The sequence below is a fragment of the Vulpes lagopus genome, chromosome 5, assembly GCF_018345385.1.
Source record: "Vulpes lagopus strain Blue_001 chromosome 5, ASM1834538v1, whole genome shotgun sequence".
Classification (NCBI taxonomy): domain Eukaryota; kingdom Metazoa; phylum Chordata; class Mammalia; order Carnivora; family Canidae; genus Vulpes; species Vulpes lagopus.
The window spans coordinates 111,123,602-111,145,795 of record NC_054828.1 but is presented as its reverse complement, the minus strand read 5'-3'; the positions used below and the strand labels follow the sequence as shown (position 1 = coordinate 111,145,795).

At 37.4% G+C, this 22,194-nt stretch overlaps 1 protein-coding gene and 2 non-coding genes across 3 annotated transcripts in view; all 3 read left to right on the top strand.

Annotated features, from left to right (window-relative positions):
• WDR43 (WD repeat domain 43) overlaps window positions 1–21,700 on the top strand; it is a 43,818-nt gene extending 22,118 nt beyond the window's left edge. The window contains exons 8-18 of the mRNA XM_041756812.1: window positions 1,331–1,502; window positions 3,438–3,524; window positions 4,392–4,523; window positions 5,270–5,401; window positions 12,684–12,770; window positions 13,534–13,565; window positions 15,040–15,103; window positions 17,915–18,028; window positions 18,561–18,630; window positions 21,124–21,173; window positions 21,278–21,700. Coding sequence (XP_041612746.1) covers window positions 1,331–1,502; window positions 3,438–3,524; window positions 4,392–4,523; window positions 5,270–5,401; window positions 12,684–12,770; window positions 13,534–13,565; window positions 15,040–15,103; window positions 17,915–18,028; window positions 18,561–18,630; window positions 21,124–21,173; window positions 21,278–21,469 — 1,132 coding nt within the window. The 3' untranslated portion in view covers window positions 21,470–21,700. The remainder of the gene's footprint in view (window positions 1–1,330; window positions 1,503–3,437; window positions 3,525–4,391; window positions 4,524–5,269; window positions 5,402–12,683; window positions 12,771–13,533; window positions 13,566–15,039; window positions 15,104–17,914; window positions 18,029–18,560; window positions 18,631–21,123; window positions 21,174–21,277) is intronic.
• On the top strand, window positions 4,001–4,080 carry LOC121492285. The gene has a single exon (XR_005988181.1). It is a non-coding gene; the product is annotated as a small nucleolar RNA SNORD53/SNORD92 (small nucleolar RNA).
• On the top strand, window positions 4,826–4,901 carry LOC121492286. The gene has a single exon (XR_005988182.1). It is a non-coding gene; the product is annotated as a small nucleolar RNA SNORD53/SNORD92 (small nucleolar RNA).
• Window positions 21,701–22,194: the final 494 nt, after the last annotated feature.

The following is a 22,194-nucleotide window of genomic DNA, read 5'->3' as shown; positions in this document are numbered from 1 at the left end:
AGGGGATCCCTGGGTGGCACAGCGGTTTGGCGCCTGCCTTTGGCCCAGGGCACGATCCTGGAGACCCGGGATTGAGTCCCTCATCGGGCTCCCGGTGCATGGAGCCTGCTTCTCCCTCTGCCTGTGTCTCTGCCTCTCTCTCTCTCTCTGTGTGACTATCATAAATAAAAATTATAATTGAGGGCCTGGAAGTAGTGGGCAGCAGTGAGGACTTGGGAACTTCTCCTTAGGCAATACAGTAAGCCATTGGCTTTTAGGCAGAAGATTGATGAGGTTTGACCTAAGTGTTAAGACATTAAGCTTTAAGCCATTCTGTCTGATGTGTTGAGAATAGCCTACGGGGAGGGGTGAAAGGCCAAAGCAGAGACCAGAAGTCCTGGACAGATGATTGTGGAGTCCAGATAACTAGGAGGAGTGAGTTGGAAAGATAGGAGCAGTGTGGTATACTTGTAGGTGATAAGATGTCTGTGATGTGAGGAGTAAGTGACTGAGACACAGTAGAGGCCACGGTTGTTGGAGGTGGCAAGGGTATGGAACTGAGAGGACCATGTGTCAGATTATCAGGCTGTGTGGTGAATATGGAGACCACTAAGAAAGTGTTGGATGGATTGACAGTGGAGCCATTAAAATATTTAAGAAATAAAGGGGAGTGAACCAGAAATGAATGGATGACAGCAGGAGACGGAGGTAGCTGGTATCTAGTGACAACACTTTGCAAGGTTTTAGAGGTGAAAGAGGGAGAGACTACTTGTCTTGAAATGTTTGTGACAAACAGGAAGCACACTTAAATCCTGTCCAGGGCTGCTGACACAAAGGCTATGGAGGCAAAACAGGTACGACCTGGGAGATCTGTCCTCATGAGCCAGCATAGAATAAGAAGGTGAAGAAAGTCCTGAGAGAAGAAATTGAGGATAGGATTCTTTTGGTAAAATTTTGCTGAAATTTTGCTCCTGGAACTGTGTTGCAGAGATCCTAGTGAGGCTTTTGGGGGTTGGAAACAAATGGAGATGGAGCTGATTGGAGCAGATATAGTCAGTTATCTGGTGCTGAAGCTCAAGGCAGTGAGAGAGCACCTGGGAGCTTGGGCCCCTTGTGGAACATGACAGTGGGATAGGAGGGCACATGGGTCTCCAGGCAAATTTTGATGGTGAAGTCTTGCTAGATGATAGATAAGGTCCTGACAGCAACACTAGTGCTGTTGGGGACCCTGGTCACGCCAGTTGTAGTGTGGAGGCCACAGGAGGGTTGCATTTCCTGACTCAGTGCCAACTTCAAAGCATTTGTATGAGATGTTACTCAAATTTTCTAATTAATTTTTTTTCACTTCTAGATACTGCAAAAAGCCTTTGACTTCAAACTGCACAATTCAGATAGCAACACCTGGGAAAGGCAAGAAATCAACACCAAAACCCATCCCTATTCTAGCAGCTGGTTTTTGCTCAGACAAAATGTCATTGTTGCTTGTATATGGGAATTGGTTTCAGCCCATCATTGAGCGAGTGGTACGTAGATGCTACTCTGGAGTAGAGCAATACAACATCAATATGGCCATGGAAAAAAATGATTTGAAATGATTCATTGGTCTGCTTATTGGAATACTTAAAAAGAAGTCACATATTTTCCCTTAACTGAAGGACCTTTCACTGGGTGGTTTATTTTAATTCGTGAGAGCTATGGATATAATTTTACTTAACCCAGCATATCAAAAATATTTTAATCCTTAGTCAATATGAAAATTATTTGAGATAGTTTATTCTCTTTCCTCCTTTATTTAATATTAGGTCTTTGATGTTTGGTGTATATTTTCACTTACAAACGCATCTCAGTTTGGAATAGCCTCATTTCAAGTGCTAAGTACCTCCATGTCCCTAGTAGGCAATATTTTGGTCAGCATAGGTATGAGTGAATTTTGCCCGATTCTCCCAAAGCTAAATCTTAATAAAGGAGCCCTTGGTAATAGTACTCACTGAATTTTCTCAGTGGAAATTTAATGAGTGGTACAGTTACTTTTTTTAAGATTTTATTTATTCATGAGAGACAGAGAGAGGGATTCCCTCTCTGTCTCTGCCCAGAGACCTAGGCAGAAGGAGAAGCAGGCTTCTCATGGGGACCCTGATCCCAGGACCCTGGGATCACACCCTGAGCTGAAGGCAGATGCTCAACCACTGAGCCACCGAGGTGTCCCTATACTGCTTTTATTCAGTAAGGCCCCCTGGGAGATGATGAGTGGAATATTACATGCCCAGGCAACCTCCGGCTGAGTTTATTTTAAGCTTAAATTTAAGCTCTTGTTGAGTTTATTCTTTACTTTTTAAAAACTTAACACATGGATATGGTTTAATGAAAGGAGAAAGGTGTTAAGCTGTAAACCTAAGTCTTCTTGCTGTATGTGGACCCCCTAACCCTTCTCTGCAGATAAAGCCATTGTTTCTGCTTGTTTGGGTTCTTTCTGGATACTAATTGGTTATATGGTTATAGAGGATTACATATAACCATAACACCTTATGGGTAACCTGTACTTTGCAGCATCTGATTATTCCCACCGTTTGATACCACATCAAGGATGTGGACCCTAGAGCATTTTTGTTCATCAGCAGTGCTGTCTTTGACTTGGTTGTGGGAAATATAGCAGTAGGAAATTTTAGGATAGAAACATTCTTTTTTAGGATAGAAATATTCTTTTTTAGCTTATACTATTCTTTATAGGGGTGACAAACTGGAATGTTTTCTTTAAAATCTGTTGCACTTAAAAACCTGTTGATTGGGCAGCCCGGGTGGCTCAGTGGTTTAGCACTGCCTTCAGCCCAGGGTGTGATCCTGAGGACCTGGGATCGAATCCCATGTCAGGCTCCCTGCATGGAGCCTGCTTCTCCCTCTGCCTGTGTCTCTGCCTCTCTCTCTCTCCTCTCTGTGTTTCTCATGGGGGAAAAAAACCCAAGAAAACACAAAACCTGTTGTTGATCTGGGGTACCTGGGTGGCCCAGTGGTTGAGCATCTGCCTTTGGCCCAGGAGGTGATCCTGGGGTCCTAGGATTGAGTCCTAGGATCCCCTGCAGGGAGCCTGCTTCTCCCTCTGCCTATGTCTCTGCCTCTCTCTCTGTGTGTCTTTCATGAATAAATAAATAAATAAAAAAAACAACAAAACCAGTTGATCTTTTAAAACTATACACGTGAAAAATTCGAGCAGTTCCTAACTGAAGAAAGTACACATTATGCTTAATACTGACCCACTTTATTCTGCTGCCGTTAATCTGAATGGTCATCAGTCTGAGTGGCTCAGTTTTGTGGGGAAGCTTTCTGTGCTTTTTTGTATTTTTATAAAAAATGCACAAGTAGGCATTTGCTTTTCATGTTTTATTCCCAATTCCTTTATTTGACACTCTTTTTTTTTTTTTTTCCTCCACCATACCCTCTCCTCTTTAAAATTATATTCCCAGGCTTTAAGTTCCAAAGAACCTCATATGTGTTTAATAAGAGATATTTCAAACTGCTGGGCCCCCAAAGTAGAAACGGCTATAACAAAGGTGAGTGCATTTTATATTAGAAATTGAGAAAAATGAGATTTAGGTGAATCGAATTGTTACATAATACTATGTTTAGACTCTTTGATACCATCTCTTTATGATTTTGTTTTAACAAGTTTGTGGGATTAGGTCTCAGATAACAAGATTATAAAACTCTTGTGCTCTTGATTTGTTAAGTGCATGAGTGAATAGATAACTAGAAGTTGAAACCTGGGAGTTAGCCTCTGCCCCCACGGATGATCATTAAATAAACATCACATTTATCAATTTATTTTACCAATGTCAATATTTAAAGGAGCATAACTTTGAGAAGAATCTTACATTTAACGGTGGAATAAAGCCTAAAATGATGGGTCTGGAATTGAACACCGTATATACACTAATCATCATCATCATGCTTTATTTTGAATATAACATGGCGTCTATATGTAGATATCATATGTTTGGCAGTTTAATGAGAAAGGGAAAGCCAATACATGCTATGATGACATCCATATATGGTTTCGCTTCTGGCTGAGTTCCAGAGATGACACCTTTCTCTTGGCTGTCTGAGCATTTCTGGCAAAGCTCGATTACTGGAGATGGTTGCATACTCTAATGTTTTTAAGTAAACTGTAATCTATAAACATTGTTCCTGGTTTTTACTCTAATGTGATACTGAAAACTGTAAAACTGAACTTTCAGATTATAATTTAAAAACATTTGCCAACATTCAGTTAAAATTTATCTTTAATTCATATATTAAGTTAGTTATGTTAGATTTTTGCAATAGAAGAACCTTTTAATTCGTTTTCTCATTGGGGCTAAATCTTGCTAGGACAAAGGCACCATTTCTTTGGTCACGTCCCTGCTGTTCCTATTCAACAGGTGAGAACACCAGTGATGAATTCTGAAGCAAAAGTTTTGGTGCCAGGGGTGCCTGGTCATCATGCAGCCATCAAGCCTGCTCTTCCACAAACTGAGGAAGTAGAGAGCAAGAGGAAATTGGGGGAAAATGAGGTAATCGAGGCACTCTGATGATGTTTGAGATTCGCACTCTGACGATTTTTGAGATTCTTCTTGAGACTCTAACACATATATCGGATAGAGCCAGACTTGGAACTTGAGGAACTGAGATTGCTGCTGTTAACTCTCTCTCTCATCCCCAGCAGCACAGGTTCCTGAAATTCCAGATTGTAGACTGTGAGATATTTACTTGGCCACTGTTAATGGAGAAGACATTGTACTAACTACAGAAGGTGCTGTTTTGGCCTTTGTTAGTGGTCAGCTGGGTCACATAATTGAATACATCAAGCCAGGACTTGCTGTGATGATTTCCATTGGGTTTCGCATGTTGCTGACTTCCAGTGATGCCTCTTCTCTTGGCTGTCTGAGCAGTCCTGGCTAGTTTAGTGATAGTTGGTCATCATTTTAAACTCTTAACTTATAAAATTTCATTTTTTCTCAGCTCCCTAGACCTTCCTTCCTGTGGTTATTGTACTTGTCTCTGCGGCTTTTTTTTTTTTTTCCTTAAGATTTTTATTTATTTGAGAGAGTAAGGGAGCCATGAGTGGGTGGTGGAGGAGAGGGAGAAGCAGATTCCCTGCTGAGCAGGGAGCCAGATGCAGGACTTGGTCTCAGGACCCTGTGATCATGACCTGAGTCAAAGGCAGACACTTAACTGACTGAGCCACCCATTTGCCCCTGGACCAAGCTACTTTAGGCCTTGTCTGGTTTCACATTAATAGATCATTTCTGTTCTGCAGGTTAGCATTGAAGAGCGCCTGGGAGCACTGGATATAGATACAAAGAAAGAAAAGGTTGATCTTCCACAGACAAATAGCTTTCCAGTTCTTCTCACACAGGGTTTAGAAAGTAATGATTTCGAAATGCTAAATGTAAGTATTACAGCAGTTTTTCAAATGAATTAAGACAGTTAATTTTTCTTAGAAAGTGATTGACCTAGCTCACTCAAGTGAATAGTCATGTGATATAGCTATTTTGAATTTAATATTTTCTGACTGTACTCAAGTATAGATCACTTGGTGGCACTATACAGACAGTCACCAACCTACAAAGGCATTGTGTTAAATTATTTTGAACCTGGAATGCATTTTCTCATAGAAATATTGTTCTGACTTGTTATTAGGTCTTAGGCTTTAGTTTACAAAAGCCTTTTATAAACATAGTGTAGCTGAACTATAATACTCAGCATTCTAGATCACAATTTATATTTTTTTCTGTAGGAAAATGCGTTCCTGAGTTTTTACTCTGGATTCCAGAAACTTATTTCCCCCTGGCCGTGAGAGGGGCCGGTGAGGTGGAACCTTGGCAATGGGTAGGAGGTTTGGGGGAAAAATTCAAGAGGGTTGGGGGTTATGTTTGAAGTATTTAGAGGTAAAAGTACTAGAAATTTATATAAGGGAGGTATTTATTATTTCTGTGTTTGTAAGTTGGTGACTGCTTGTATGAAGTTACATAATTAGGTCCTCTTAAATTCTAGAATTTAATAGTGGTCTGTAGAGAAAATTTAATGTAAAAATTGGATTTAAGCACTGCCTGATTAGATAAAATCAGTTTACATTTTCTTAGTGATTCAATATTATGGTGCCACTTAGTATTGATGTGACTTTATTCATAGGTTACTTGAATCATGTAACCTATGAATAGCGTCTTTCTGATTTATATTTTGATCTAAATGTGAATATCATTTATGTCTAAGGTGATTTTACAAAACGAGGGGAAATCACATCCTAAAATTTTTTGTAAAATTACTTGTAAAATAGTTTGTGAGTGTATGTAATTTGAAAGGTGGATTTTAGTTACATGACATAGTAACCTATATGAAAATAAGCTGTAGAAAACAGTGGACAATGTTTTTAAAATGTAACGTAATTTATCTGCTGCTGTTGTCTCCTTAACTATACTTTGAAACCTTTCTCAGTAATACAAGTAAATCAGCTACCGATTTTTTTTAAAGAAACATTTCAAAACATTTAGAATTATTACAGTGGACCCCCCACGCACTCATCACTGAGTTTCACAAATTATCAGCACTAGCCAATCTATTTGTCATTGTGTCATGTGTCTGCCCACAGGCCTCCCTAGGTTATAGTGAAGCATAGAGACGACATCCATAAATACATCCTTGTTCAACTCTGACAGTAACAACTCCTTTTATAAACAACCACAATCCATTATTACACCTTAAAAAAGTAAACAGCAATTCTTTGAAATCCTCAAATATTCAGTTAGTAGGTTTATATTTCCCTGATTGTCTCATGAACTTCGTAAGTTTTTATATTTGCTTTCTTCAAAATGGGATCCCCATGAAGTACACACAGTATTGGGGAGATAATGCCTCTTTTGTGTCTTGCAGTTAAGTTTTTGGGGAAGCTATGTTATTTGCCCTGAAGAGATTCTCACATTCTGGATTTTTGCCTTCTGTAAAACTCCATTTTGTTGTGTCATTTAATCCAGTAAATGATATCATTTAACATGTTCCTCTAACATACTTCTTGTACACTGGTAGTTGGATCTAAAAGCTTGTAGAGATTCAGGTTAAAATCTTTTGGCACTTCAAAGGTGACAGTGTATTTATCAGACATCACAGAGTTGTTGGGGAAACAATATGACCTTTTTGGAAGCACTTCTTAAATTGTGAAGGGTTGTACACATAAGATTTTTTCATTATTAGAGGTCTTTAGGTGATACATTGTTGTATTAAGTAGAAGTAATTGGAAAGTAGAATCCTGAAACATTGTGTGCTGGAAAAGACCTGTAAAAGTTAGAGTGAAGAGCTTCTTTTAAAATAACCCTTTAAAAAAAGAGATAAGTAAAATATATATATAATTTTTTAAAAGATTTTATTTATTTGAGAGCGGAGAACACAAGCAGGGAGGAGGGGAAGAGGCAGAGTGAGAGGGAGAAGGAGACTCTCTGTTGAACAGGACCCTGAGGTTATGACCTCAGCCGAAGGCAGATACTTAGCTGACTAAGCCACCCAGACCTTTCCCCCCAATAGTTTTTTTCTCCTAAAAATACTCTTCTTTAATCCCAAAAGTTACCTTATGATTATACATGAAATATAGCAGGAGGACAATAAAAATGAAAGAAGGCAATGAGCAGTGGCAGGAATGTATCATATGACTAGAAGTGAGAAGAATCCCTACCATAGAAAACTTGACATTAAATTTGTGGCTTTAGAAAGGTGGAAATTTGACTCAAAGAAAATGTCTATAGCTTATGAGAAGAGAAGCCTAGTCATTTATGTAATTCATGGCATCCACAGACGACAGCTATTTTTAGATTTTTAAAAATGTAGGTAAATAATTTTGTGCCATTTACAGTAGGATAAATTCTACTGTAAAATACACTGTAAAAGATGCCTCTACCTCTGCATTACAAAAATTGAGAGAAATTAACAAAGATTTGAGTAGAGATGTTTATGGTTGAAAGATTTAATACTGTTAACCGAGGAATTCCCCCCCCCCCCCATACTTTTCTGTGTATTCAGTGCATTCCCAATTAAATTTCAGCAGCATCTCCAGGTAAAACTGGAGGACTTAGCCTACTCAATTTCTTTTTTTCTTTTCTTTTCTTTTCTTTTCTTTTCTTTTCTTTTCTTTTCTTTTCTTTTCTTTTCTTTTCTTTTCTTTTCTTTTCTTCTTTTCTTTTCTTTTCTTTTCTTTTTTCTTTTCTTTTTTTCTTTCTTTTCTTTTCTTCCTTTCTTTTCCTTTCTTTTTCTTTTCTCTTTTCTTCTTTTTCTTTTTCTTTTTCTTTTTCTTTTTCTTTTTCTTTTTCTTTTTCTTTTTCTTTTCTTTTTCTTCATTCACGAGAGATACAGAGAAAGAGGCAGAGACATAGGTAGAGGGAGAAGTAGGTTCCCATAAGGAACCCGATGTAGGACTAGATCCTGGACTCCGGGATCATGCCCTAAGCCGAAGGCAGACGCTCAACCACTGAAACATCCAGGCGTCCCAAGCCTACTCAATTTCAAGATAAAGTATAGTAATCAAGATAGTTTGATAATGGTGAAAAATAAATACAGATTAAGGAACCAAAATAGTCCAGAAATAGACCATACACAATTAGTTGAGTTAATGGAGAAAGTAAAATCTTTCCAACAATTAATCCTGTACCAACCAAATATCCATGTGGAAAAAAAAAATACATCTCAGCTCTTATTTCACAAAAGTTGACTCAAAATAGATAAGTGTAAAACCGAAATCTACAAAACTTCTAGAAGATAGGATAAAATATATGCAAACATTAGTGGACAGAGTCTTGATGGCATCACAAAAAGCATTACACACTCCAGGAAAAAAGTGGTCATTTGGACTTAATGAAAAAGCGGTCATTTGGACTTAATGAAAGTTAAAATCTTTTACTCTTGAAATGACACTGTTAAGAGAGAGGAAAGGTAAGCTGCGGGCTGGCAGAATATTTGCAGTCCTTACATCAGACAAGGGTTCCTATCCAGAAAATATAAAAGACTCAATAATGAGACTCAACTCAAATAAAAATCTGGTAAAGGTGTGAACAGATACTTCACAAAAGAATTTAAATGGCCAGTAAGTGCATTTAAAAGTATTACATATCATGGATCACCACCAATGCAAATTAGCATGACAATGAGCTAACACTACATACCTGCAGTGGGTTGATTAAAATTTAAAAGATCCTTCTGTTGGTGAGAATGTGGTACAGTTGGAATCTCATATCTTGCTGGTGGGAATATAAAATGGTGCAGCTACTTTGGAAAAGAATTAGGCAGTTTCTTAAAAGTTAAAGATTCATCTCCCATAAGACCCAGCCATATTCTACGGATAGGTATTTACCTGGAAAATCAAAAACATGTTCATATAAAGACTTGTACATGAATGATGCTAGCAACTTTATATTTTTTAAATAATTGTAACCTTGAGAGAACACACACATGTTCCTCAACATAGGAACAAATAAACAAATTCTTTATCTAGCACTGTTAGGAATATATTATTGATACATTAGCAACATGGATGAATCTCAAATTTAGGCTGTGAGAAAGAAGCCAAAGAGTACATGCTCTTTATGATTCTATTTATATAAAAATTCTAGGAAATGCAGACCAGTATATATAGTTCAGTGGTTACCTGGGGGTGAGGGTGGACGATTAGAATGTTAAGGGGCTCAAGGAGGCTTGAAGGTGATGGAATGTTTATCATAGTGTTTGCTTCATGGATAAATGTTTATGTCATACTGATTAAATAGTATATTTAAGTGTGTACTGTTTATTATGCTTCAGTTATAGTGTAGCAGACTTGTAAAAGAAAAACCTTCAATATTTTCTTGGCTAGTTACAACTGTGGTTTATAGGGTTGTCTCTTTAAATATATTTTCAGTGGAAATTAATGCTAACTTCTATATCCATTAACACTTTACTTTGGTTTAGGGTGACTTGCTTTTCTTATTTTAATTTGGAAAATTATCATAGACTCTCTTGTTAGTTAGCATAAGAATTACTTGAGAGCTTGTTAAAAATTCTTCTGTCCAGCAGTTTGATAGAACTTCTAAACAGCTAGGCCATACGCACTCTTTTTTTTTTTTTTAAAGAGAGAAGGAGAGCAGATGAGAGGGAGAGGGAGATAATCTTAATTAGGTGGGGCTCCTTCTCACAATCCTGTTGAGATCTTGACCTGAGACAAAGTCAAGATGGGCACTTAACCAATTGAGCCACCCAGGTGCTCTAAGCCATATGTACTCTTGTTGGCCTTTGACAGTTCTAGTTTATACCTCTTATCTTGGTATAATAATTAATAGTGACTTTCATTGTCATGTGTCCTAGTTTAGACAACAAATTATTTGATCACTTTATATTTTAGAGCACCAGGAGATTTCACAAACTACATATTTTTTAAACCCTCATTCCTATATTGTTTTTAACTAAGCTTTTGGTATAAATAATGCGCAACAATAGATTCAAGTTTATATCCCGTGACTTGAAGGGCTGCTATCCTACTTGGCCAGTTAAGACCTGAAACCTGATAGTTTGGTGAACATCTTGTGAAAATTGAGGGCCCTAACAAGAGTGGGTCTTATTTCAAATAGTAATTTGTAGACTAGTTCAGATAGATTGTTCCCTATAACCTGTACATTGTTCAAACTTTGTGATAACTGGTATTTATAATAACATGATTTGAGGAATGTTTAGTATCATCACACATCTTCTGAATTACTGTTGAAGTTCTGATCAACATATTTTGCTTTGAATCTTGTATTCTGATTATTTGAAAATATAAATTTAGGTTAATTGAAACTGTTTAATCAGGACAGTCCATTCCTCACTTTTATAAAAAGTTTTATTTCTTTTGCATGAGGAACTATGCAATTATTCCAGTGGTAGTTTTTGTATAGTTTTTGATGGATTTGAAAGGGCTTGGTGTAAAGATATTTTTGTAAGTAAATAAAATTCATAGGGAATTCTGAAAAGATGCTGTTAAAATAGGCTATAATCAGTCTTCTGTATTTTGCTCTTTGGTACTTCTGCTGTTTATATTTTAAGCATGGCCTTTAGAGTACCAATCATCACCAAAACAGCATGCATCCATCATCAGGGAAGTTCCTCTGGGAATTAAACTCTTTGGAAAGAATAAATACATAGAAAAGTTCAAGAGGAAGGGGAGAATGAAGATTTTGAGAACCTGAAAGGACTTGTATTTCACACTCTTACCTATAGATGAAGCATCTGGGGTTTGGAGACATTGAAAAGCCTGCCAGGATTAGGACTACTCTCTCTCTCTCATTTTCTGTACCCTGTAGTGGAGACTGGGTTTCTCCAGTTGATGTACTCTTCCAGGGTTTTGATTTCAAGCATTTGTTATGTATGATCTTTTAATTATCTTAAAATTTTATCAAAAGTTGATAATTTTAAAAGATTTGTTGCTTCTAAGTGTGGTTTTAGTATGTTTTGCTCAATCTTATGTGGATATATCTCTGATTTCATAAAATGACAGTTTGATAGCTTCTCTAAAGTGGCATATATCTGTAAATGTCTAGAGGTGTTCTATTTTATGTAAAAATTTCATAAAGTTTAGAATCTGTAGAGAAGAAACTCCGTTCATCAAAGTAAATGTCTTGATTCCTTAAGATTATTCTTTCTTGATAGCCAAAGACCATAACATAACATTCTCCAGTCAGCCCTTCCAATCTTCATTCACTAAAATTCAGTTGGTGTTTTATTGTTTGGTTGTTAAAACAGACACAAGAAAAATGCTCAACATCACTCGGCATCAGGGAAATACAAATCAAAATCACAATGAGCTACCACTTCGCACTGCTCAAAATGATTAAAATGAACAACTCAGGAAACAGCAGCCATTGGCAAGGATGAGGAGAAAGGGGAACCTTCTTGCACTGTTGGTGGGAATACAAATGGGTGCAGCCACTCCTAAAAACAGTATGGAGGTTCCACAAAAAGTTAAAAATAGAACTACCCTACCACCTAGCAATTGCACTACTAGATATTTATCCAGAGGATACAAACGTAGTGATTTGAAGGGGCACATGCACCCCAGTGTTTATAGAAGCATGTCCACAGTGGCGAAAATGTGGAAAGAGCTCATATGTCCATTGATACATGAATGGATAATGAAGATGTGTTATAGATGTATGTGTATATACATATATATAGACACATACAATGGAGTGTTTTACATATGCACTGGAGTATTACTCAACCATAAAGAATGAAATCTTGCCATTTGCAGTGACGTAGATGGAACTAGAGGGTATTATGCTAAGTGAAATAAGTCAGAAAAAGACAACTATATGATTTTACTCCTATGTGGAATTTAAGAAACAAAACAAATCAACATAGGAGAAGGGAAGGAAAATAAGACAACAGGGAGGCAAACCGTAAGAGACTCTAACTATGGAAAACAAACTGAGGGTTGCTGACGGGAAGGTGGGTGGAGGATGTGGTAATCGGGTGATGAGCATTGAGAAGGGCATTTGATGTAATGAGCACTGGGTGTTCTATGCTACTGAGGAATCGCTGAATTCTTTCCCTGAAACTAATAGTACACTGTATGTTGATTAAATTGAATTTAAAAAAGAAAAAATACCATTTTTACTGTTTTTCCTTTAGTGTCTTTAGCTTCTGCATATACTTATCTTTATGTTTCTTTTATTTTCTCACAGAAAGTACTTCAAACTAGGAATTTAAACCTAATTAAGAGGACTGTATTAAGGATGCCCCTGCATGCTGTTATTCCATTATTACAAGAGGTAACTGTACTCTTTTCATTTTAAGGTCCTAACACTGTGAGTTAAGAGAAAATCTAGTGTTTAGAGAAATGGATTTGTAATATGTAAGCAAGCAGGGTACTTAGAGTAGATAATAGATCTATTCAAAATTTACCTAGTCCACATTTTTTAGTGTATTTTTTATTGAGATATAATTCATATACCATAATATATACTCTTAGTATGTATATGCATTGTGCTGTGTTTTTCTTTAATAATCTACAGGTTGTGCAGTTGTCACACCAAAAAATTTGTGTGCCAGTTAGTCGTTCACCACCATTCTCCCTTACTCCCAGTTTCTGGCAGCCACAGATTATTTTCTGTCCCTGGGTTTGCCTGTTTTGAACATTCATTTATATAACTTGTAGCTTAGATTTTTATCAGGTGGTAATTACTCTTATTGTGAGAATGTGTTCCTAGATTATGTTATGTTCCTTGAACAGTGAGGAATTAGGAAATTTAGGAATTCTTTAGGAATATTGATTTCCTAATAGTCTTTTTTGGATGGGGGAGAGGGAGAGAGAATCTTAAGCAGGTGTTCTCTGCCCTGCACAGAGCCCTTATTCTGGGGCTCGATCTTCTCCTGAAATTAAGATCTGAGCTGAAATCAAGAGTTGGATGTCCAGGCACGCCCTGTTAATATTCTTTTCTGTTTTTTGTTCTCCTGGATGTGTGTATTGTGGGAATTGATGCACATTGGTTGTCTCTGAAGTGCTGTCACTAATACGGTTTTTCTCCCCCTCAGCTTACAAAGAGATTGCAGGGACATCCTAATAGGTAAGATATTTAGGGGACTTACATTGCTTTGATTTTATTAATATTTTAGAGGTGATTGTTAAAAACATTTTCTGACAGCATTACATAGTGGATAGCTCCACACTTAATTGGTAAAACTCTAGAAGGGTCAGATACTGCTTTCCCCACACCTACTGTAGATTGAATAACTCTTTTTTATTTTTTTTAAGATTTTATTTATTTATTAATGAGAGACAGAGAAAGAGAGGCAGAGACACAGGCAAGAGGGAGAAGCAGGCTCCATGCAGGGAGCCTGACTTGGGATTTGATCCCAGGTCTCCAGGATCAGGCCCTGGGCCAAAGGTGGCACTAAACTGCTGAGCCACTGGGGCTGCCCAAGATTGAATAACTCTTAATCCTAAGATTTTAGTACAGTTTTTCTTCTTCTTTCTTCTTTCTTCTTTCTTCTTCTTCTTCTTTCTTCTTCCTTTCTTCCTTTCTTCCTTCCTCCTTTCTTCTTCTTTTTAAAGAAAACTCCTGTGTAATTTTTCATTTTCATTATCTGGTTGTGTAATGAATTAGTCTTAATGATTTAGTCCTAATCAGATGTAAAATTGCCATTTGTAGAACTTCCCCAACCTCTGGTAGTTGCTAAGACACTGTAAGGAAATATTTTATAGGACTGAATTTTGTGTTTTTATTAATACTTTGATGATGAAGTATTTGAATAGGGGGTTGGTATCTCAGGGATCCTAAGCTGACAGTGTAGTTTTATCAGTGCTACAGTATATAGTTGTTTTTTTTCTTTTTTAAAAATATGTTATTTATTTGAGAGAGAGCACATGGGGTGGGGGGTGTAGTTGGAAGGGCACAGGGAGAGGAAGAAGCTGACTCCCTGCTGAGCAGGGAGCCCTATGCTCATCCCAGGATCCTGAGATCATGACTTGAGCTGAAGGCAGATGCTTAAACCAACTAAACCACCTAGGCCCCCCTAATTTTTCTTTTCTAAGTTTTTTCCCCTGATAGACTCCATTTGTGTTTGGAACTCACAGAGAAAAGTCAGAGAATTCATTGATTAGGCCCACCTTACACATTTTTTGGTCTATATTTGTCTTTTAATGTGGCATGGAAATCTTTTGCTATTTGTACCTGATGGTGAGTAGATGGTGGGCATAAAATGCCAAGTGATTTGAGCTCAATTTATTGCCTTGGTATCAGTTAATTATGAAGTAAAGCATGGGTTTTATTCTTGAATTGTTTTAGAGGAAGGGAGTTATGTTCAGTCCATATTACCCCCCTCTCCTCCCCATGAGATGAGTCTGTTTTCACAGATCTCAGACTCATAAAGGAATGAGAAGACTGTCAAAGTCAATGATTTATTTAGTAGTGTTGTTTTTCACGGGGCACAATTTATAGATCTTCACTTGGCCTGAGTTTTCTAATATTACAGCTCTGTTGTATTTAATTTTGAATTCATGAATATTCGTTTACTTAGATTTTTTTTTCTTTTTTTCAGTGCTGTGTTAATGGTTCAGTGGCTCAAATGTGTGTTAACGGTCCATGCATCCTATCTATCCACAGTAAGTCTTCAGCTGTTGTTGCTCAGTGGCTCTGATAAGGATTAGAAACTGATGTGTTAATGAAAGCATCCTCCCTCCACCTGCCCTTTAACCGTCAGCTACTGCTTTTAAAGGTTTTATTTTACCCCAGGTGCAATGTAATGTCACCATCGTTGACTTTGGAAATTGGCCTTTTTTTTTTTTTTTTTGCTCTGGATTTTAGAAGTAATATATATTCTATAGAAAACGTTGAGAAATACAGAAAGGAGAAAAGTAACATTGGCATACTAGTCTTTAGGTGTTTTAAAAAATATATAACCTGTTTAGCAAAATTATTTTTATATAATATGTATCTCCCCATTCCATCTTGTCCCAGGACAATGAAAGATAGCTTGTGGTAAAAATGAAGTTAAATATTTAATACATGTCATTTTGTGGGGCTTCTGTCGCTCTTTGTTATCTATGCAAATGGAAAGGAGGAAACAGTTTTAAAGCAGCACCAGAAAACACAGTGTTATATGTCATAATATGAATTGGGTTCTTTGCCCACTAAGTCAGTTATATTTTAAGCTAGAAATAAAATTACACAATTTCCTTTTTCCTTTTTCTTTAATTTTATTACCTAGGACCTTATAATAGATTTTCTTAAAAGGTTATAGTGAACAGTTGGAGAAAGTTCTTAATTGCTCTTCCTTTCTTAACACAGTTTCATTTATCCAGCTCAGCCTGGTCACTGTTCCTTGTTCTTTCTTTCTCAGACTTCTTTTGCCTTCAGTAGTTTGAAATAGGGAAAACAAATGGATAACCTGCTTTGAGGCCAGCAGTTCTATGAGACTGGAGGGAATTCCGTCAGGATGTTAGAATTGGGGGAGGTACACGAGATGGTCAGAATGGCTGCTGGGTTTCCCCGCTTACAGACTCTTGGGAGATGAGGTGAAGGCAGCTGTGAGTGCAGTGGCTGAGTGGTGGGTGGTGGGCACAGGAAATTCCCCTAGGCATCTGGATTTGTGGGAAACAGGACAACACTTTTTTTTTTTTTTTTTTGGTAACCTCATTTACATGCTTACAAGTAAAAAAGAGCCTAAGGAGGCCTTGTAATGAAATCCCTTCTGGAACCAACTGCTAAGGGTGAACTGCTGGAGTAGTAGTAGTATAAACATTCAGTCTGGCTGAACAGATCAAAGAAGCATGGTATGAAGAGGGCTCCATTGGGGGGGTGGGTGGGCAATTCTCTCTCCTCAGAGTGCTTTCCCTTCCTTTCCTCCTCTTTTACCTTTTCTAAGCCAAGGGACTGTGCTAAGCCTGAGGCTTAAGTAATGGACAGATGCCCTAATCCCCCTGTTTCTGGAGCATATTGTCCCAGTAGGGACAGATAAAGAAAGAGATGAATGACAATTGGAATGTGATCATGTTAAACTTTGTTTTAATCATTTTGTGCCTGTATGCTGTTTTATTTATTTATTTATTTTATTTTATTTTTTTTTTGTTTTTGTTTTTTTTTTTGTTTTATTTATTTTTAAGATGTTTGTTTGTTTATTTATGAGAGAGAGACAGACAGAGACACAGGCAGAGGGAGAAGCAGGCTTCATGCCCGGAGCCCAACGTGGGACTCTATCCTGGGTCTCCAGGATCCAGCCCTGGGCTGAAGGTGGTGCTAAACCTCTGAGCCACCCAGGCTGCCTTGTTTGCAGTTTTAAAGTTTAACATTTGAATGAAACTCTTAGTTATGCTAAATTGTCAGCAGTAGAAGGGTAAGTACAGGCTAGTTAAAGGGCTGAGTGAGGTTCTTTTTTTTTTTTTTGTCCCCCTGGAGGGACAGATTTCATGCTTCAATTCCTTAAGCATAGTTCAGAGGATTCTTTAATAGGGAGCATATTTGAAATACTCTAAGGTCAGCTTTGTACTCTGTCGCTCTCAGTGCTGTTCTCAGGAAGCTGTGAAAACGTTCCTTTAGTTTGATAGGGTCTTCTGGTAGAAGGTAGATAATGTGATATTATCAGAGTAAATTTCAGAGGAAAGCCCAGAGATACGTGGTGGTTTTTTTGTTTGTTTGTTTTGGTTTTTGGTTTTGTTTTCTTTTTTTGTCTCAATTACACTGGCCTTCCCTCAATATTTTATTTTTAATTCTTAAAAATTATTTTAGGGCAGCCCCCGTGGCCCAGCGGTTTAGCGCCGCCTTTGGCCCGGGGCGTGATCCTGGAGACCCGGGATGGATTCCCACGTTGGGCTCCCTGCATGGAGCCTGTTTCTCCCTCTGTCTGTGTCTGTGTCTCTCTCTGTGTGTCTGTCATGAATAAAAAAAAAATCATTAAAAAATTATTATTTTAAAGATTTTTTATTTATTCGTGAGAAACACACAAGAGAAAGGCAGAGACATCGGCCAAGGGAGAAGCAGGCTCCCCTCAGGGAACCCTATAGGGATCTTGATCCCAGGATCCCGGGCCCATGACCTGAGCCAAAGGCAGATGCTCAACCACTGAGCCATGCAGGCTCCCTTATTTTTTATTTTTATTTTTTTATTCTTTTAGTAGGCTTCATGCCCAGTGTAGAGCCCAACTCAGGGCTTGAACTCACCAGGCTTAGATCAGCCTAACTGAGGTACCCAGGTGCCCCCTCCATCATTATTTTTTAAAAACTATTTTTTGCCTTTAGGACATAGGCTATGAAAAATTTGAGATGTTGCTAGATAATGTGCCAAGCAGCCACTGCCACTGGAGCTGTAGCAGATGCTTGTGATGCAGTGACTCAGTACTTCAGTGTATCTGAGCATGATTTGTATGTTTGTTATCTGTACTTTGTCATGATAGTATGAGATATCTTTTCTCCCGTCAGTTGCCTGATCTGGTACCCCAGCTGGGAACGCTATACCAATTAATGGAAAGCAGAGTAAAAACTTTTCAGAAACTCTCACATCTTCATGGAAAGCTTATTCTTCTAATCACTCAAGTGAGTAAATCAGATTGTTTTGTGCTAAGCTTTGAATGTGATAGGAATAGAGTGAGGAATAGGGAATGTTTACCTGATCATTGAAAGCCCCATGTTTCAGCAAAAAATTGATAAATCAGGGTCCAGTCTTTAACTTGGAAATGTTATATATTTGATAGTAAGTAAACTTAACTTATGCCTGATTCAGCTTTTCCTCAAAGGTTCTCAGCATCCTATTTTAGTTTTTGATACAGTTAGGATGGTTGTGCTACTATGAATAGCAAGTTACAGGGTATTTATTCAGTTACAGTTTTGGCGCAGAAAAATTCTGATCACCTTAAGAGGTTCAACTTTTACAGAATAATTCTTTATTCTTTTATTTGACAAATTTATTTTTTGCCCTGTATTTGGTCTGTATTCCTATTGAGGTCATCCATCGTAGTGTTTGAGGGCAAGTTCACTGTTTGGGAAGGTGGAGCGAGCATGGTGGTTGGTGGCTGCCATCCTTGAGATAACCTTGTACTCTTCCTAACAACACTTGATTACCTTTCAGGTTACAGCATCAGAAAAAACAAAGGAAATGACTTGTCCTGCGCAAAAGGCAAAATTGGTGTATGAGGAAGGTGAGGCTTGAAGGGAGTGTGGAGTTTAGAATTGGAACATTCACTATTTAATGTTGAGTTCTGTTACTTATTTTGTAGAATATGAATGTGAGTAAGATCATGCTATGGCACGCTTTTTCTAAGAAAATGGGCAAACCTGTGGCAAAAATATGATCCAGTAAAAGAGAAGGTGCAAATGTACAGTAAATAAGAAGGCACACTAGGTGTGGAAGAGATTTAAATACGAATACACTATGAATAAACTTTTATGCCAGCACATTAAAATCCTAGATGAGAATAAGTAATTTCTTAGGAAACAGTAATGACCAAAAGTGAGTTAAAAAGAAATAGAAACCTAGAATAAGCCAGTGGCCTTAAATTGATTTAATCAAAACCTTTGCTCAGAGATGTCAGGCACAGAGTTTTATTTAAAATTTTTTATTTAAATTCAGTTTGTCAACATATAGTGTAACACCCATTGTTCATCCTATCAAGTCCCCTCCTTAGCAGGCACAGAGTTTTTATAGGTATATTTTGTCAATCTTTCAAAGAACAATTCATTTTTGTCCTGTATAAACAACTCATGCATTTTATGAGTCAAACCAAATAAGGATGATAGTTAAGGAAACAAGATTTTAGGTCATCTTCAAATATCCTGAATAGTAAGTTGATTATTATAGAAGTGCTTGTGTAAAAGAATATGTCATTACCGAGGGGAATTTATTTAAAGATTCTAAGGCAAATTAGCAGGAAATCTATTAAATGTAGTTACCACATTAACAAATTAACAGGGAACAATATACGTTAGTAGATACAGAAAAAGAATTCAGTAAAATTCAGCCTTTCATCATCTTATTATTGATAATCTAAGCAACTTAGGAATTTAAAGGAATTTCCTTAGTCTTATCAGAGTTTAAAAGTATTCCCACAAAGTCAGGAACTAGACAATAATGCACCTTTTATTACTTTTGCATATCCTGCCTAGTATTGTATGAAAGAAGTGAATCCTAGAACATTGGACTTGGCAGTTATCCTTCTCAACTTAGAAAATGAAGCAGAATCTAGTCACACCATCATTAATGAGATGAAAATAAACAAGTTTACTGGAATACCAAGATCACAAAAAGGAGTCAGTAGTATGATTGTCTCAGTAATGTATTACAGAAAATATATTAGGAAAAAAGATTTCATTCACAGCAGCAATCAAAACTAGAAGTACCTAAAAATATAAGTGAAACAAAACCTTTATAGAGAACATGATAAAACATAACTGAAGGACATAAAAGCATACCTAAATTAGACTTTATTATTAATTACTTAGACTTTTTCCAGTTTTATTGAGATATAATTATATATAATATTGTACTGTTTTAGGTATACAACATAATTATTTGATGATCTCTGAATATGTATTGTGAAATGATTACCATAATATGTTTAATCAACATTCATCACCACTCATTGTTGCGGTTATTTTCTTATGCTGAGAACTTTTTTTACAGCTTCCAAATACACAGTATGGTATTGTTAAGTGTGGTTACCATGCTGTACATTATATCCCCAGGACTGACCTGTAATTGGAAGTTTGTACCTTTTTTTAAAAAAAGATTTTATTTATTCATGAGAGAGCCAGAGTGAGAGGCAGAGACATAGGTAGAGGGAGAAGCAGGCTCCCCATGGGAACCTGATATGGGACTCCATCCAGAACCCTGAGATCATGACCTTGAGCCGAAGATAGATGCTCAACCACTGAGCCATCCAGGTGCCCCAGAACTTGGTACCTTTTCACTCCTTTACTACACCCTCCATACCTCTGGTGACTACCAGTCTGTTCTTTGTGTTTTACAAGCTTGGTGTTGTTAGACTGCACACATGAGTAAGATCATACAGTATTCTCCAGAGTTATTGTACCTAGTACAGTCCCCTCACCATCTGTGTTGTTACAAATAGGAGGATTTCCTTTTTTTTTAATGGCTGAATGTATATCACATTTTCTTTAACCATCCATCCAGCCCATCAATGAACTCCTAGGTTGTTTCCATGTCTTGGCTGTTGTAAATAATGCTGCAGTGAACAGGGGGGCGGTGCAGGGATCTCTTTGAGATCCTGATTTTGTTTCCTTTGACATATGTCCTGCAATGATATTGACAGATCATCTGATAGCTTTATTTTTAATTTCTTGGGGAACTCCATACTGTTTTCAATAATGCCTGCACCAATTACATTTCTCCCAACAGCACATGAGGGTTCCCTTTTCTCCACATCCTTGGCTTAGTTTTTTAAGATGATTTTGTTAGGGTTTTGGTACTTTGTCCTACCCAGTGAGATCTTGGTGGAATAATTAATGGACTTTTATGCAGATAAGATTATTAATGTTACTGCTTAAATGGATGATCACTGAATGTAATATTTCTAAAAGTAAATTCAAGAATCTGACTCTGTTTATTTAGTTTTTAGGGCTTTGCCCTCTGCAGAGTTGATCACATACTTAAGGCTGGGTTTTTCCCCTTGCAGAATCTTCTGAAGAGGAGTCAGATGATGAAATTGCAGAGAAGGACTCTGATGTGAGTACCTTGTTTTTTGGTCCATAAATCTGCCTTTATACCCTTCTAGTCTGTATGAACAAGGGCTTCATGAATGTTTTCTATGCTTCATCTCTTTCCAACAGGATAACTGGGATGAAGATGAGGAGGAGAATGAAAGTGAAAAAGATGAGGATGTTGATGAAGAGAACGAAGAAGAGGAGGAAGATGCTGAGGAAAAAGATGAGGAGAATGGGGAGGACAGGGATGTGGCCAGTGAGAAAGAATTAAATGGAGATTCTGACTTAGATCCTGAAAATGAAAGTGAAGAAGAATGAGGATGGAGAACAAGCTGATGGACCTCTGTCACTTCTGGCACGCGCCTTCCCCCATGCTGCCGACTTCTCCTGGGAAGGGTTGTCTCTGGGACAGGCACCAGGGACTGTTGCACATATCCAGATTCCTCGTGCTGGTCCCCATGCCGTCTCGCTGTCCTGAGCACCCCAGACTTCACTGTGTAAATAAGAGTGTTTCCTTCAAATGTTAATAAACTTTACACAGCAAATAGACACATTTTCTGCAATGTACTGACATGAGTGTCCAATATTTGGTATATTTTTATAATATAATATCCCAGTATGGTTGGTTCTAGCAAGAATTGACATAAGTGAAGACACAGACATTTCCCATGTAGGGTTTCAAGAACTGGACTTTTGTGAAGGAGTCAGCTCTTATCTCAGGTTGGTATCTTTCATCAGATCCAGATATGAAGCAGCACTAGTGAAAATTTTTAATTTAGTACATTTTCATAAAATATGAAAGGGTAACTAAAGATTTGGAGTAAAAAAAGGTTGGGACTTAAAAGTTAAATATCAGTATCCCTAGCTTATCTATTAATGGAGGTGATCTGATTTGAGTCAGGTTGAATATTTGGAGTGCTTCCCCCAAACAGCCACTTATTTTTTAAGCTGTCATGTGGAATATTTTTTTAAAACACACAAAAAATTATGGTAATTAAAAAACTAAAGAATTAGCCATATTAAGGATTTTTCTTGACTGCAAG